General features: G+C 41.5%; 1 protein-coding gene across 4 annotated transcripts in view; it reads right to left on the bottom strand.

Moving 5' to 3' along the window:
- Positions 1-16672, bottom strand: part of PTPRG (protein tyrosine phosphatase receptor type G) — a 700100-nt gene that overhangs the window by 266424 nt on the left and 417004 nt on the right. For all 4 annotated transcript variants that reach the window (XM_081820217.1, XM_081820222.1, XM_081820227.1 and 1 more), the window contains exon 4: positions 12325-12473. In XM_081820217.1, coding sequence (XP_081676343.1) covers positions 12325-12473 — 149 coding nt within the window. The remainder of the gene's footprint in view (positions 1-12324; positions 12474-16672) is intronic.

Here is a 16672-nt window from a genome sequence, read left to right as displayed (position 1 = left end):
TCTTCTTTATCCATTCATCTGTCGATGGACATCTTGGCTCTTTCCACAGTTTGGCTATTGTGGACATTGCTGCTATAAACATCGGGGTGCACGTACCCCTTCAGATCCCTACTTTTGTATCTTTGGGGTAAATACCCAGTAGTGCAATTGCTGGATCATAGGGTAGCTCTATTTTCAACTTTTTGAGGAACCTCCATACAGTTTTCCAGAGTGGCTGCACCAGAGAATGCTGGTTTCTTAATACGTATCACTGCTTACTCTTTTATGGGACTATATCCGTCAGCAGCAGAGACTCAGCAGTGAACAAGACAGACAGGCCCCCCTCCCCTCCAGAAGCTGACATGCAGTGTATGGGGGTGGGGGTGAGGGAGGTGAGTTAATAAACAAGTAAACAAATCAATAAGTAATTTCAAAAAATGATGGGTGCTATGAAGAAAATGCAGCTGGGTAATAGGAACAAAAGGGCTGAGTTGAGAGGAGAGAGCGTGGAATATCATGATGGGTAGGATTTAGAAAGGAATGAGCCACAAGAAGGGATAATGGGGGAGAGAACATTCTAGACCCAGTGAAAACTGAGATGGGGAGGTTGAGGGGTGGGTGGAGTAGGGCCAACATCTGGTAAGGCCTTGTAGGATAAAGTAGGATCTTTGGATTTATTCATCATGTGACCGTAAACCACTGGCAGATTTTTTAAACAAAGGGAAAATATAATGTGATGCCAAGTGTTTTAAAGAACACTCTGGTTACTAGATAGGCACTGGATGGTGGGGGGGCAAGAGAGAGCTCTCAGGAATCTACAGCAACGGTCAAAGGCCAACACGGTGATGGCCTGAACCTGGGTAGAAACAGTAGCAAAGAAAAGAAACAGATGAATTCAGGATGTGCTGCCTAATGTAAGCACAGGATCTGGACACAATACCAGCAGCTAACACCGAGCAAGCTCTTAGCCTGTGCCGGGTCCTGCTCGAAGCACTGACATCTATTAACTCAAAGGAAGCCTTCGGAGAGGGGCTTTGTTTTAATACTGTTGTGTTTCATCAATTCACTATGGGACATTTCTCCTTTTTTTTTTTTTTTTTTAAGATTTATTTATTTACTGGGGAAGGCAGAGGGACAGAATCCTCAAGCAAACTCCCAGCTGAGCACGGAGCCCAATGCTCGATCCCAGGACCCATGATACCATGACCTGAGCCAAAACCAGGAGTCAGACTCTCAACCAACTGCACCATCCAGTTGTCCCGACATTGCCCCGACATTGTCCCGACATTCTTGTTTAGTGTACAAGAGATAGTATGTAATCAAAACTGGTCTATAATCCATATAACACAAATAAAATTTGAAAATTACATAATCAACAATTTAAAAGACTTTTTAAAAAATGAAACAAAATGCTATAAAATATTATAGACTGGTCAGTGATCCATGATTTTTTATCCTAAAATTGCCTTTTTTTTTAAAACAGGAAATACAAACTTTTTTTAAAACAGGAAATACAAACAGGTAAGATAGGGATGCTATCTATCTTATCTCTCTTGAGTAGCATATGTCCTTCCCTCAAAATAATCCGAATTCAACATCTTCTCCGTATATCCATCTCAAGCACAGGCCACCATCACCTCTCCTGAAGTATCATAATCACCTTCTGACTTCAGTGTCCACAGGTGTTTCCTATGGTCAAGTGCAGCCAGAAGGATCCTTCTAAAATGTAAGGCAGATAATGTCCACTCTCTGCTGAGGACATTCCAAGGGCTTTCCATGTCGCCTGGAGTAAAAGCCACAGAGCTGCCCATGCTCCCCCAGGACCCATATCATCAGGACCCCAACTATTTTGCTGACTGCACTCCTATCACTCTGCCCTTTGCTTGCTCAAACGTGCAGGGCAGTCTTCTGCCTCAGGGCCTTAGCACCTACTGAAATAAAAGCCGCTTGAGGCCAGGGCATTCTTTGTCCTACACAGAGAAGGCTCTATTAAAAACTGAATGAACACTGTTGATAATTTAGAAATGAAAGAAGAGTGTAAGAACGTAATTTAAACATTTTATATAGCATCAAGGCATGGAAAAGAGCTCCCCCACATGTGAATTTCCCCCATGCAGGAAATTCTCCTTATCATGAGCCTCTCAGGATATTACAAAAAAAAAAAAGAAAGAAAGAAAGAAAAAGAACTCCATGGTCAACTGAGTTTGGGAGATTCCTGGTTACATGAATATTGAACAAGTTTTTCTGCTGGAATATTTGTTAATAATTTTACTATGTTAGCCCATGATCAAGGTACAAGAGAAAGGTATAGAAGGCAGCATTTTCCTAAATGTATCTGACCACAGATACTTTTTGTGCAGAGCATTTAGACCAACTAACAGAATCCAGAAAATGTACCAGGGGCTGCTACATATGGTTATGATGTTTTAGCCCACATTTCCCCTGCCAATAAATAAAGTGATCAGAGACAGAGACTAGAGCAAATTTAAAGGCAGAAATAGGCTGAGAAATGGCAGGGGGCAGTGGGATGAGTTTTCTTTCACCCCCAGCCTTCCTTGATCAGGGAATGGGGAACACTGGGGCACACCATAAGAAGATTCCCTGAAATACTGAACTTTATAAACCAAGGCAGGAAAGGTGTAATAGGGAGATTCAGAAATCAAAGCTCTATCTATCTAGTAAGAGCTGGGATTTAGGAGTCATTTTACTATTAACCCAAATATCTTTCGTGTATTAACCTGAGTTTTAAAGCCCTGTCTTCTAAGACATCCTCAAACATTCAAGAGATGAAATTTATATTTTTAAGTAAAATAAGGTTTTGGCAAATTTACCCAGCTGGTCTCCCTATCTCGCAGTAAATGTACCCAATGCAATATCTGCGCTCAACACAGCACCAGGCCTTGCAACCAGGGAGGGAAGCTTCTGGGAGTTTCCTCTCCCTTCTATTAAGGGGGGGGGGTACTATGCAATTCTATGCTGGGGATTTAAAGGGGAAACAGACTTTCTTTCAATCCTGACTTCTTTCTGTTCCTTATAAATCTTCCTCACTGTTCTTTCTGAGTGGTGGTGGCATTAAAGAACTTGCTAAAGGCTTTAGATTTAAGATGGCTTGAAACCTTCCTGCTCAAATTTTGACAGGACAGGGGGAAAAAAAAGTGCAAAAAGTGCGGGGGTGGGAGTGGGGGTGGTGTCTGAGCCTTATGCCCATAAATCCCCCTGACCCTGAACTTACAGTCCATCTGATCCAGTTGCCTGAGGTCTCTACCTTTGGTGCACAAAGGTCTCCCTGAGCCAGTTTTATTTGAGTCCCTCAGCTTGGAAATAGATTCTGAGAAGAACAGTGTTCAAAGCCCCAGGAATAAACGTTGTAAAAATAAATAAATAAGTAAGAGGGAAATACTGAAAGCTTATAAAGAAAAAAAAAAAAAACCTGCATCACATCTAGGTGAAGACTTTCAACAACCAGCTCAGATCGCAATGCAAAGGTAAATGATATATATTGTTTGGTTGGGAAAGAAAAGAAAAAATGTGAAAATTACCACAAATTCAGCATAAAAATTCCTCCTAAAGAATTCCCGTTAGTTCTTTGGCTAGTTTATCATCTAAAGCCCATGAGTGTGGCCTGGAGCCCTTACGTCTACATGTTTCAGGTAGGGTATGCGGCACTGAGTGTTTGAAAATTGGCCAGTCTGAATCGAGATGTGCGGTTGGTGTATACACCAGCCTGCAAAGATAGTACAAAAAAAAGGGAATGTAAAATAGCTCAGGAATAATTGTTTTATATTAATTACATTTTGAAGTAGTAATATTTTGATGTATTAGGGTAACAATAATAGATTGTTAAAATCAATTGAAATTTAATTGATTTTGTAACAAATATTATTATATACCACAAATTGTATAAAATAAAATAAATTATTCAAGTCAAGTAAAATAACTTGTTTCTTTTTACCTCTTTTATTTATTTATTTTTTAAAGATTTTATTTATTTATTTTTGTGAGAGAGAGAGAGAAAGCGCGCGCGCGCCCATGGGCACGAGTGGGGGCAGGGGCAGAGGGAGAAGCCAACTCCCCACTGAGCAGGGAGCCCAACCAGGACTCGATCCCAGGACTCTGGGATCATGACCTGAGCTGAAGGCAGACGCCCAATTGACTGAGCCAGCCAGGCGCCCTCTTATTACCTTTTAATGTGGCTGCCAAAAAAAAAGTACAATGAATGGCTCACATTATATTTTCTATCAGTATTGTTCTACATGATTAAAAATAAACAGAAGTGGCCGATCCAGACAAAATGTAGTGTTTCCTACAGATACCTCTAGACAAAGAGCTGAGAGCATTTCCAGTTGCCCTCACCTCTCCTCGCTGTATGTTTTACTACTGGTTCAGCCACTCCGAACATATGAAGCCCTTTGATTTTTTTTTCCCTCCCTGTTATCCAATAAATAGCAGTTAAGATTCCAGCAGTTATTTCTACTGCATCAGTGATTCTAAAAACAACCTAAAGCAATAACAAGAAAAACAAGGAAATGACTTATCAAATAAAAAGAATGCTGGTTAAGATTTTGTAGACACTGAAGCCTAGATTCTGAAGTCCTAACAGTAAATCTCAGCCAAGCCACGTACCTTCCCAGAAGCTCAGTTGTCCCATCCTTAGGGTACCCCTCTCATAAGGGAGGTGAGAAAATTAAATGAGGTACCATCTAGAATGTTCCTGACACCGGCAATGCTTATTAAATGGTGTCTACAGTAACATCATTACAATCTTAACCACCAGCACCACCTCCAACACCATCACCACCAACTCTCCACCTTCTTTTTGGTTGTCCAAGGGCTCCCCTGGGGTCATCACATTTCTAGATTGAAATGATCTCCAATTTAACTGGGTTTTCTTTTCACACTCTCATCTGCATTTCTGTGATTCTCAGTACAATCCAACCCAGTATCAGCACACCACATGTCAGCGACACACCATCAAACAGCCCTGAGCCAAGTTCACATCTAAGGAAGACTCTGTGATGGGGCCTGTGGGACAGTATGGAGGCCAGGGGCCAAGGCGGCTTCTGCCTTGCCAAACCAGTTCTCCAGCTTCGTACAACCAGGCATTACTCCTCCACTGAGCATAAGCTAAGTACTAGGGCCCCTTCGTATGTTCTCCTTAATTAACCCAGGACATACACATAAAAGATCAGCCAGATGGAAATCAAGTATTTCACTAGTAAAGGATGAAACATTCTGCTCTAAAATGGAATCTTTATTTCAGTAAAGTCATTGATTATATTTCAGCCAATTCCCTCACCATTTAATGGAAGTCACTACAGAGAGAGACACGATTGCCCCATCACAGAGCAGCAAACACCAGATAACCAGGGACAGTGTCCTTGATACTTCCAGTGTTCATTAGGAGGCAGGACAAGGAAAACAGACAGTGCCTTGAGCACACCCACAAAGGACTCTCCAGGAACAAAGCAAGTTTTCAGAGAAACTGCAATAATTCCAGGAATTTCAGTCAAGCACAAGGCAGGGTGAAAAACATGATGTGGCAAAACTTATTTTTAATAGAAAATGTCTCAATCTTCCTTTTTTTTTTTTAAGTTTTATTTAAGTGATCTCTACACCCAACATGGGGCTCAAACTCACGACCCTGAGATCAAGAGTCAGATGTTCTACTGACGGAGCCAGCCAGGTGCCCCTCAATCTCCCTTAATGACAGAGAAAGCAAAACGCTATCGAGTTTATTAATGACAACTGTTTTGTGAACAAGCCAAGTTGGTCTCATAATTTTCAAGATAAGTGAAATCAAAATCATCATTGGTGTCTTCTGGAAACATTTATTTGAACGGGATTCCATTTCTTTTTTTTTTTTTTTTTAAGATTTATTTATTTGAGAGAGAGAGAGAGAGAGAACAAGCAGGAGGGGCAGAGGGAGAGAATTCCAAGCAGACTCCTCGCCAAGCATGGAGCCCCCATGCAGGGCTTGATCTCACAACCCCAAGATCATGACCAGAGCCGAAACCAAGAATCAGACGCTTAACTGCACCACCCGGACATCCCTCCGTTTCTTACAAGGAATATGGAATAGAGGACAGGAGAAAGTTATAAATCTCATTTCCAAAAGAGTGATATTGTCAACTTAAACTGAGAGGAGAGTGGGACACTGGGCTCATACCAGTCTGGACAAAAACTGAGTTAAATAAACGTAAACAGATTTCTTTACTAGAGAAGAAGCCTTTAAAATTGGCCAATATATAAAATACATCTGCAGGAAGGCATTTTGTGTCTAAATTTACTTCCAGCAGAAAAGAAGGAATCCGTAAAGGAGTGCTAGCCAACCTGAACATTTAGTCCGTGCTCCAGCATATCAGACTATGGAAGCCAGGGGTCAATACAGGAGCTCAGCCTCTGGTGGACTGGCCCACGTCTGAGTTGTGTCGGAGCCTGCCATGCTTGCACGAGTGTGGAGAGTGACGCTGGGGGAGGCCTCTGTGTGTGTCACGAGTGCATGAGCTCACCTGGGAGGAGGAAGGCAGATGCAAGTCACTGAGAACATAATCGAGGGGTCCAATAGAAAGATAAGTGTCTAAGCAGAATGTAACAGAAGCATTCGAAGAACCAAGATCCATTTCACAAAATGAAAAGGGTTAATATTAGCCTGTCTCTAGGCAGGAAGATGGGAGCTTGGCGGACAGGAGGGAAGACAGGAGCAGGTCAAAGTAACATGCTGAAAAACGTGGATACTGAAGACAACTGCAGGCCTAAGCAGAGTGTTAAAATGGAAAAGAATCACAGAGCAAGGTCAGCCTAAAGCAAGTAAGTTCTTGCCCCCCGAACAAAACTCAACTCTAAGAAAGCCATACACCACCACCACATAGTTCCTGCACACACTGGGCCCACCAGGGAGACAAATAATCCAGTGTGTTTGTGCCATGGTTGCAACGAACCCATGTTCTTAGGGCCCTAAGCCAGTGGCGCCATGCTACGGATCCACTTTTTAAAACACAGATTCAGGGGCGCCTGGGTGGCTCAGTCGTTAAGCATCTGCCTTTGGCTCAGGTCATGATCCCAGGGTCCTGGGATCGAGCCTCGCATCGGGCTCCCTGCTCAGCGGGAAGCCTGCTTCTCCCTCTCCCACTCCCCCTGCTTGTGTTCCCTCTCTCACTGTGTCTCTCTCTGTCAAATAAATAAAATCTTTAAAAATAAATAAATAAAATAAAACACAGATTCATAAATTCTTCATCAGTGATGATAAAATCTCAAAGGTTTTCAAGACCAAAGGTGTTTTGTGATTATTGTTATTTATGATTTGTGGGCGAAAACTAATTTGGTGGCAAAACCTGATGTAAAGAGATGTGAAGCCATTTAGAACACTGAGATTTCCCACTTAGCGTGAATATTAATCTGCATGTTGCAGGATTCTTGGTGCATTCAGGAGTAGAGGGCCAGACCCCACTATGTGTCCTCCGTAATATGTATAGCATATGCACCATAATACCTTTCCAGAAAAAATCCTGAGTTCTGAAACTTCTGGCCTCATGAATTTCAGCTAAGGGATAGCAGGCCTGTACCATATGGTAATGTGTACATGGTGTATATTAGGAAAAATGCCTTTGCTGCTATTCACTTGCTAGGATGCTCTAAGCAGAGCTGAAATGAACCAGCTGTGAGTTTCACTGGAAAGGGCGCACACAATCAATTTGGATCATTTAAGCTTATTGAAGATTTCAACTCATAAAGTACCAATAAGTCTGAATCAACAACTCCTGCGATCTCTTATTGTAATAAACAAGATTTTAATTACCTTAGACAACAAGTATGCAATGAACCTCCACTTTAATGGAGCTATCAGAGGTTTTATCTGGAGATTTCTCTTTGCATTAACTCCAACTTCAGTTATTGGTGGAAACACCACGATTCAATCCTATCAGTGTTACATGAACCTTTGTTGAAGTTACCAATCACAGAACAGGGAATGAGCAGGGGCGGAGAGAAAACTTAGGATACAGTAGAAGCTGTCATAGACAACTGTGGTCGCAGAGGTAATACAAAGTTGAAGAGCCATGGAAGAACTGGAGCAGGACACACCACTGTTTAATCCCTGGAATGTTTTGAGCCTTTTCACTTTAAGGTTACTTAATCACATCTTAAAAATCCTTTTTGCCGGGCGCCTGGGTGGCTCAGTTGGTTAAGTGACTGCCTTCGGCTCAGGTCATGATCCTGGAGTCCCGGGATCGAGTCCCGCATCGGGCTCCCTGCTCGGCGGGGAGTCTGCTTCTCCCTCTGACCCTCCTCCCTCTCATGCTCTCTGTCTCTCATTCTCTCTCTCTCAAATAAATAAATAAAATCTTTAAAAAAAAAAAAATCCTTTTTGCCATGTAAAGTAATATATATATTCACAGGATTCAGGGGTGAGTGAGTGGACCTTTTGGGAGGGCACTGTCCTGCCTATCAAAACCCCCAATGATCTCTCTTTATTCCTCCAACTTACCAAGTATCTCCTGCCTCAGGGCCTTTGCATGTTCCTGTTCTATGGGCAGGTTCCAACTTATCTCTTCCACCTTAATAAATATCACTTCATAAATATAGCTTAATAAATATCTGCCTAGAGGTCTTCCATATCTCATGGCAAAATATCCCTCTTCTTCAGAGACAGTATCATAACCGATATAACACAGCTATATTTATGTGACTGCTTGCTCAATTTATGCGGGACTCGATCCCGGGACTCCAGGATCATGACCTGAGCCGAAGGCAGTCACTTAACCAACTGAGCCACCCAGGCGCCCGGCATTACCAGAGTGCAAGTATCTCAAGGGTAAGGCCACTGTCTTTCTGGTTCATTTTTATAACCCAGCGCCTACATGACAGTAGGTACTCCAGAAAAATTTGCTGCTCGGCAAGGAATAAAGCTGCATAATAGGAGCTGAGGGCATCTGGGGATCCAAATTGGGTCTAAACTCCTAGGCATGGCATTGTAATCTGATTCTGACTTTGTTTCCTAACTTAAACTGAGCTGTAAAGAAAACTGGCTATTGAAAGGCTCTTATTTTGTTTTTACAAGGCCATTTATTTTTCTATTAGATGGGATGTTTTGAAGTGTAGGAACTCCAAGAACAAGTCCAGGATCGCAGCCAGGAAAATGTGGGGAGGTCTGATCTCTGGATGTGTACGAAGTTGTTATAGGTGACCTCAAGGAATTCCCAGGAAGCAGCAAAACCTACAAAGTTGGGCTTGTTGCAACTGACCCTCAGGGAGCAGGTCCAGATTCTTGCAGGGCATATGCTTACAACTCAGCCTGCAGAGCTGGAGCACTGAGGCAGCTGCTGAAATCAATAGCCAAGGTCACGACTTAACCTCAAGTGGAACCTCAAGGAACCAGGACCAGCAATGCTCTTACCCATCAGGCGAGGTACATTTCCTCTCTGAAATCCGCAAGAAGATGGAACAACCCCTCAAGCAGGGAGTCGTCAGGATTCAAACGTACTTAAAGCGATGCCACACAGGTAAAGGAAGTTTCGATTCCAAAGAAACATACCGCGTTCTCTGCTCCAGAGCCTCACAACAGTGACATTTTGTGCGGGATAATACTTTATCTGGGGGCTGTCCTATGAACTGGATGTTTAACAGCATCCCTGGTCTCTACTCACTGGATTCTAGGAGCATACCACTGCCCCTGGTGATGACAACCAGGAATGTCCCCCGACAATGTGTAATGTCCCCAGGGGCGGGGAAGGCCATCTCTAGTTGAGAAACAGCGCTCTGTTCTACCAATCTCAGTGCAATCTTCAACCACGACTCTTCTCTGAATCTGTTTACAAGACAGATAATGTCCCCAATGCTGATAAATGACCCCATGATACACTACAGTTTTCTTACTTGCATTTTTTTAAAAGATTTATTTATTTTTTAGAGGGAGAGAGAGAGAGAGAGAAGAGTGAACATGTGCTGGGGGAGGGGTAGAGGGAGAAGGAAGAGAAAGAATCTTAAGTAGACTCTGTGCTCAACACGGAGCCCAACTTGGGGCTTGATCCCATGACCCTGAGATCATAATCTGAGCCAAAAATCAAGAGTCAGAGGCTCAACCAACTGAGTCAGCCAGGCGCCCCTTCTTACTTTCATTTTTAATTTCTTAGAAAACAACATAGTTATATGGAGTGAAATAAACCAAGTCTGAGATGTTCAAACTGTAAGAACATCAGGGAGAGTTCCTGTTGATAAAGAGCTCAAATAAAACAATTTAACATAAAATATTACAGACATGTTTTGGGAAAAAGTGAGCAACTTTTCCTTGCATTTTTTAAAGTTAAATTTGATCCCATTACCTTTGATCTCTGAAATTCCAAGTTCCTTCAAATATATCCACTAAGTAATTTAACATGTTTATCACATTAAAAAAAATAAAAAAACAAGCTACAAACCAGATGGGCCTCGATGAGGAGCCCAATTAATACAGGCAGTCTTACCATCTGACATTACTTAAAAGAAATAAATTCAAACAACTTGGTTGAACAATAAGTCTGTGCATTGTAGCTGCCATTTATAATTAGCTTCTGAATTTCAGGGCACTCTGAGTAAAAGAAAAGTGAAATATTCATTTAAAGTAGTAACTTTAAGAAAGAATATGCATCTAGTCTATGCATTTCTCCAAATATGAATGGAATAAGAGGAGGAGACAGGCCCGTCACCACATTAAGGGATGTAATTAAGAATGAGGCAAAAGTTCCCAGTTCCCATTTCTAGAGCTCTTCTTTACCAAGGCAACTGCCAAAACCAGTTTCCAATCTTTCAAAGCACAGGTCTTTTGTTTGAACAACACTAGATGAACAAATGGCAGCCCAATTCTGAGAAAAAGAGGCTTTCAAGAAAAACTAGCTGGACACAAACTATCTCTTCAACTCACACTGCCAATGGGAACCAGTCAGCAAGAACAGAAGGGAAACTCTAAACTTGAAAAAGATGGTATCATTTTGCTTCTAGAAATCAAGTTTTCCAAGTACCAATAAAGCTAAGAACTCTAAGAAGTGATTCATTCAGTACAAAAGGAGGAGGAGAGCCCATTAGCAAAAACCCTACTCAGGAGACCTTTAAATAGTGTAACTAGTACAAGAAGTCCCACAGACAGAAGAATCTTAGTACCGGGAATTTGTCAGCTGTTGAACAAGAAAAAATGTGACGCATTTTCTCAGAATAGTTATCTCTGGTTTCTTCAGCAATCACAGATAAGAAATAAATTTATATGTGAATATAGGCATCTCCAAACAAAGAAATACTACTGATTTTCTCATCTTGAAAGGATTCTTCACTTATGCTTCAAGGATGCCTAAATGGTCCATAAATGGGCTTGAGGAGGTAGGGTGAATGATGAATCCCTATAAACTATGTGCAAATCTGTGTGTATATCCGTGTATTTTCCCTACATGGAGGGGATCTCAAGTATGGCTCAGATAATCAGAGTAGGTCATGACTTACTAGAAGTTATAAAACACTAAGAGTTGCTGTTCCATGTTTGAGTCCAATCATAGGCTAGAAGGCACACCCATTCAGTTCTTCCTCAAATTTGTAAAGCTTACCACATTAGAGAACCAAACAACCTAACCAACTTGTGTGCCCCAACAAAAGAATATCCACATCCTGATGATGATGAAAGGTAAAAATAAGGTTAGCAATGGAAAGGGTGTGCTGCCCCCACCCAACATTAATGAAGGAGTTTAGAGTCTTGCTCTCTCCCTCCCTTCCTTACCAAAAAGATACAAACCATCTCCTGTACCCACACCTTTCTTCTGTCTAGCAGCATGGATCTTTGAGAAAACTGACACAGGAAAGGCAAAATGTCACCATTGATCCCAGCAATGTTAACCGAGAGTCACACCACCAATGGCCACAGCCTCTTTCTCGACAACTGGCAGGAGCAAACAAACCTTACAACAGCTTCCCCACTGAGAGAAGGTTCTGAGATGCCTCTTCATGTACCAAGTAACTTTTCTCTTTTCTAGAAAAGGTTGAAAACCGTCACCTGAGTTTCATACAGAATTTCAGCTTTGAAAAGTGGGACTTCAGAAACAAGAGTAAAGGAATTGTGTCAAGTGAAACAAATGGTTGAAAATCCTTGGCCAGGGGTGAGTCTACTCAGACCATGATGCCCCTGACTTCCCCATGCTTCTCCAGTTAAACAAAGGTGAGAAGCTTGAGGAGGAAAATAACACCCATCAAGCTGTGTATCAAGGATTTCCAGAGACAAAGGTATGGACGGTACAAGTTTGATTTGCGAAGTCACTGGGGGTAAAGAGGAAGCATCTCATTAATGTGAGGACCCAAAGAAGGGCTACACTTGACATCTCGATGTGTTCTCACCTCCACAGGAAAGCGCCTGCCGTTGATGCTGTGTTCAGAGCCCGCAGAACCATTGCTGTGTCCCCAGTGAAATTCCACCTTCTCGGCTTTGAATCTGCCGGGCAGGCCGGCACCACTGACAAAATAGTCGTCCTTTAGGAGGATGGCAACTGTATAAAGTGGAAGGGAAGGGAACAAAGTGAGTCTCCACAGGAAAACCGAATGACTTCCTCCGTTGCTTCAAATGAAGTTCAGGCTTACATGATGTGCGTTATTTCCTCACGTTCCTGTTTAAAAAACAACTCAAAAACACCAGTTTGAATAAATTAGCACAATCTAGCTGCAGAATGTTGTCAAGCTCCAGCTCACTCTAAATCATGAAAATTCCCAGGGAATGATCTCAAAATTTCTTATCCATTTCACAGATGGAAAAAAAAAAAGAAAAAGAAAAAGAAAAAGAATGGAGATGGTCAGAGTAAGATGCTCTGAATCAGGGTCTCCTAAGTCTGCTCGATGACCAAAACAATCTGGAGAGGGAGATTTTTCTTTTTGTAAACACTGACTCCTGGGGCTACCCCAGGGTTCAAGGTCTGAAATGAGATGGGAAAAACATATGATAAGCCAGATGTGAGAGGCACGTTTCTTTGATTAGAAAGCTTACGCAAAGATATCAGGAAATAAAATTTGCAGGTTCTTCCAATTTTAAGGCAATATCAGTGGGCATACGACCAAGGTGGGGGTTGCATTCATGGTGTTTGAAAATGGTGCCCAGGAAAATGCTGGCAAAATTTTATTCGTTAAGTCATTCAAATAATTGCAGATAACGAGATCTAATTTAATACTCTGTTTTATTCCATGTATAGGAAAATTTTACTTAGCCCATCCAAAAGAACACCTGAGAATTCCAAGACATAGGGAAACTTAGTCAATTTAAACCCTAACTTTCAAAAACATTCCCCTCCTGAAACACAGGAAAGAGACGTTGAGAACAAATAACTTGGATTTATACTAGCATAACAATTATCTTCCCAAAAGGAATGCAGTATCCAAATGCATAACAAACAGATTTTATCTTATAAGTGATACATTCCCTTTTTTTGTTTGTTTTCTAAAGTGAATTCATGCATTCGTTCAACAAACACTTATTGGCTGCTAAATATGGGTAAGATGTCAACCAATATACTTCATGGTTTGTGATCAACAGCCAATTTTGTGTAAACCACAGAAAAGCTCTTGTATCATCACTGCCTCTTCTTCCTAAAGAGATCCCAGTTCGAGCTTTAGAGAGAAATCCTGCATGAAAATTAGGTCTCCATAAAAGATAGGGACTAGGCTAATGACCCATCTCTAAAGCAGTGCAATTAGTTTCAGTAATCCTCTATATGAAGGAAGCATTAAAAGCAAGTAAAGGAACCCTGCTCGTATAAATCCCTTTTTATTGCATGCAAAAGACAGTTTTTCTCCAATTTCTGAAAAAAAATATACAGTGAATGTTTAATTAGTGGGACAGCAGATTAAGAGATGAAATGAAGTCAAAGCAAGTATTTCTTGCGCCAATTAAACATGCTATGGCGCTGTTTCATCTTTGCTGTGTGCTAGGCATGTTTTAGCAGGGGTTGGCAATGTTCTCTGTGAAGGGCAAGATAGTAACTATTTAAGGCTCTGTGGGCCATAGGATCGCAGTTGCTACAACCCAACCTAGTCTCTGTAGCACTGAGGCCGCCAAACACAAAATGTAAGTGAACGCGCCAATAAAACTATACAAACTAAAATATGGATATAATTTTGTGTCATGGAATCTTAATCTAGCTTTGATTTTTTTTTTTTCAACCATTAAGAACGCAGAAACAAGCAGGGGTTGTAATTTGGCGATCCTTAAAACACAGTATGATATTTTATAAGATAAAATATATTAAACCAATCATATGTCTTTAGTTCTAAAGCCAAAATACCTACGAATTAGCTCAGTAGTGTCTTAAATACTGTTGATTACTCTCATCCTGTTACAAATTCTATACATAACACTTTGCATCCGAACAATGAAGGCAAAGCATTTTGAGTGCATCTGTTACAATATATACCCAGGGACTCAGCAGCATCTTATAAATATTTGATTTTACCTAAATCATTTATGTCTCTGTCAGGGGTCATTTTACTTGTTTTATATGTATAATTAAAAGCGTAATTAGGGAACTGTACAATCTGAAACATTAATCTCATTTTTCATTTTACTGTATTCCTCACTAGAGCACACAGCACGCTCCGTGTTCATACTCCCCCCTTCTGAACGTGGCTTCTATTTTTGTTTACCTACAAAATTGGGAAGTGAAAACTTTCCCAGCTATCATGTAACCATTTTCTGATGACCACTGATGACACAGAGCTGTTTGAAAACAAAATAAAGGTACCTCCCACAGAATACAGAATATATTAAAAGCCAAGAGCTCAGAAGATGGACAGACGTGGGTTGGAATCCAGTTCTGCTTACTTTAGAGCAGTATGACCTTGGTTAAGATACCTGACTTCTTTGTGCCTCAGTCTCCACCCCTGTTCACATGGCACTAACAGGGTCTAAGTGGCAAGGCCCTTAGACCTCTCCTTTTTCAGATAGAGTTGCATTTTTTTAAAAAAAAGATTTTACTTATTTATGAGAGAGAGAGAGAGAGAGCACAAGCAGGGGGAGGGGTTGGGGGAGGGGCAGAGGGAAAAGCAGACTCCCCGCTGAGCAGGAAGCGTGACAGACTTGGGGCTCCATCCCAGGACCCTGGGATCATGACCTGAGCTAAAGGCAGATGCTTAACTGACTGAGCCACCCAGGAGTCCGTCAAGTTCCATTTTAAAGCAATACTGACTTCCCCACAAAATGAAGTGTCCTAGGACAGACACCACAGCAATACTTGAGAGAGATCATAAGTGCTGAGTAGATGCTTTGAATTTATTACAACACAGAGTAAAAAGGTATTTCCTCTTCTTGATTCTTTCTATGCTTTGGTCACATCAAGGGGGGGAAAAAGTCTCAGTTCAGTGCTAATATGCTTTCCACACTTCCCTGATATTCATTCATTTCCCCCTTGTACCCAAGAGTATTATGCTAAATTTAGTAACTTCGGTAATTTGATTTATTTTCACAGATCACAGACATACATGCTTATATTAGTCTATCCATGTCAAATAGCATGGGTCTTCCCATTAAGGTGCTGGTAAAAAGTTTTCCTTTATACTCAATTCCTTTAATTAAAATAAAGAGAGCCAGTTGAAAGAAAAAACAGTAAGTAGATAATACTATAATAATAATAAAGGGGCACCTGGGTGGCTCAATCAGTTGAGCGTCCAACTCCTGATCTCAGCTCAGGTTTTAACCTCAGGGTTGTGAGTTCAAGTCCTGTGTTGGGCTCCACGCTGGGAGTAATGAATTTCAATTTCAATTTTAAAAGAATAGAAGTAAGCTGAATCTGGATTAGGAGACAATTAGGAAGGTAGCCAGCAAGAGCTAACAAATGGAGACTGATAGGAAAGGAGGGGTAAGCAGGAAAGGTACATGGGAGTGGACTTTCTAGAACAAGGCCCTCTGGTTGTTGAACTGTTACTGTGGACTGGGATGGAATCACAGCAGAACAGTGAAGGGAGTGGAAGGAGCTAAGGCTCCAAATTCTGAGTTTCTTAACCTAGAGTTCATAGTCCACGGCAGGAGCCACCCTTGGGCTTCGGGGTCTATACCCTCCTGAGACAGGAAGTAAAATGCAGAGCATGGGTGCAGATATGGAGCCAGACTCTGGAGCCAGCTGAGTCTGAATTTGACTACCACCATCTGTCACACTCCAACTGTGGGAATGGCATTATATTTCTTGGTGCCCCAGTTCCTGTTCAGTACAACTGGAATAATACTACAGTAGCTTCACGGGTTTGCTAGGAGATCACAGGAATGACAAATGAAGAATGCTTACAGCAGTAATTGCTATATGACATTATAGCATAAAGATGACACTGCATAACTGCATAAGTGTTGTTTATAAAGTTTATCATCCTAGGGAGAGGAGCCCCTTGTGTCTGAGTCTCCCCAGAATATAACAATACCCCAGGCTATGCAGAGGGGGAGGGGACAGGTGCGAGTCACATTAGTTTTCTCCGGAGCTCGAAGGGATAACCGAGGACCTGGCATCCACAGCACTGTTTGCAGGACATCCACCCACTGTTTATAAATTAAACTCAACATGTCTATATGATGCTGGGCTAAAGCAAATGTTCACACCAAAATCTGAGTAAACAGCAGTAGGTGCCAAAAGTTAAATAAAAATGGATGGGAGGGAAACTAGCTGCTTGCTATCTTCCTTCCACTATCCCCAACCAATTTTTAACACTATAAAATGAG

This window comes from Leptonychotes weddellii, chromosome 1, assembly GCF_054177405.1.
Source record: "Leptonychotes weddellii isolate Sample4059 chromosome 1, ASM5417740v2, whole genome shotgun sequence".
Lineage (NCBI taxonomy): Eukaryota > Metazoa > Chordata > Mammalia > Carnivora > Phocidae > Leptonychotes > Leptonychotes weddellii.
This window is presented reverse-complemented; position numbering and strand designations above follow the sequence as displayed.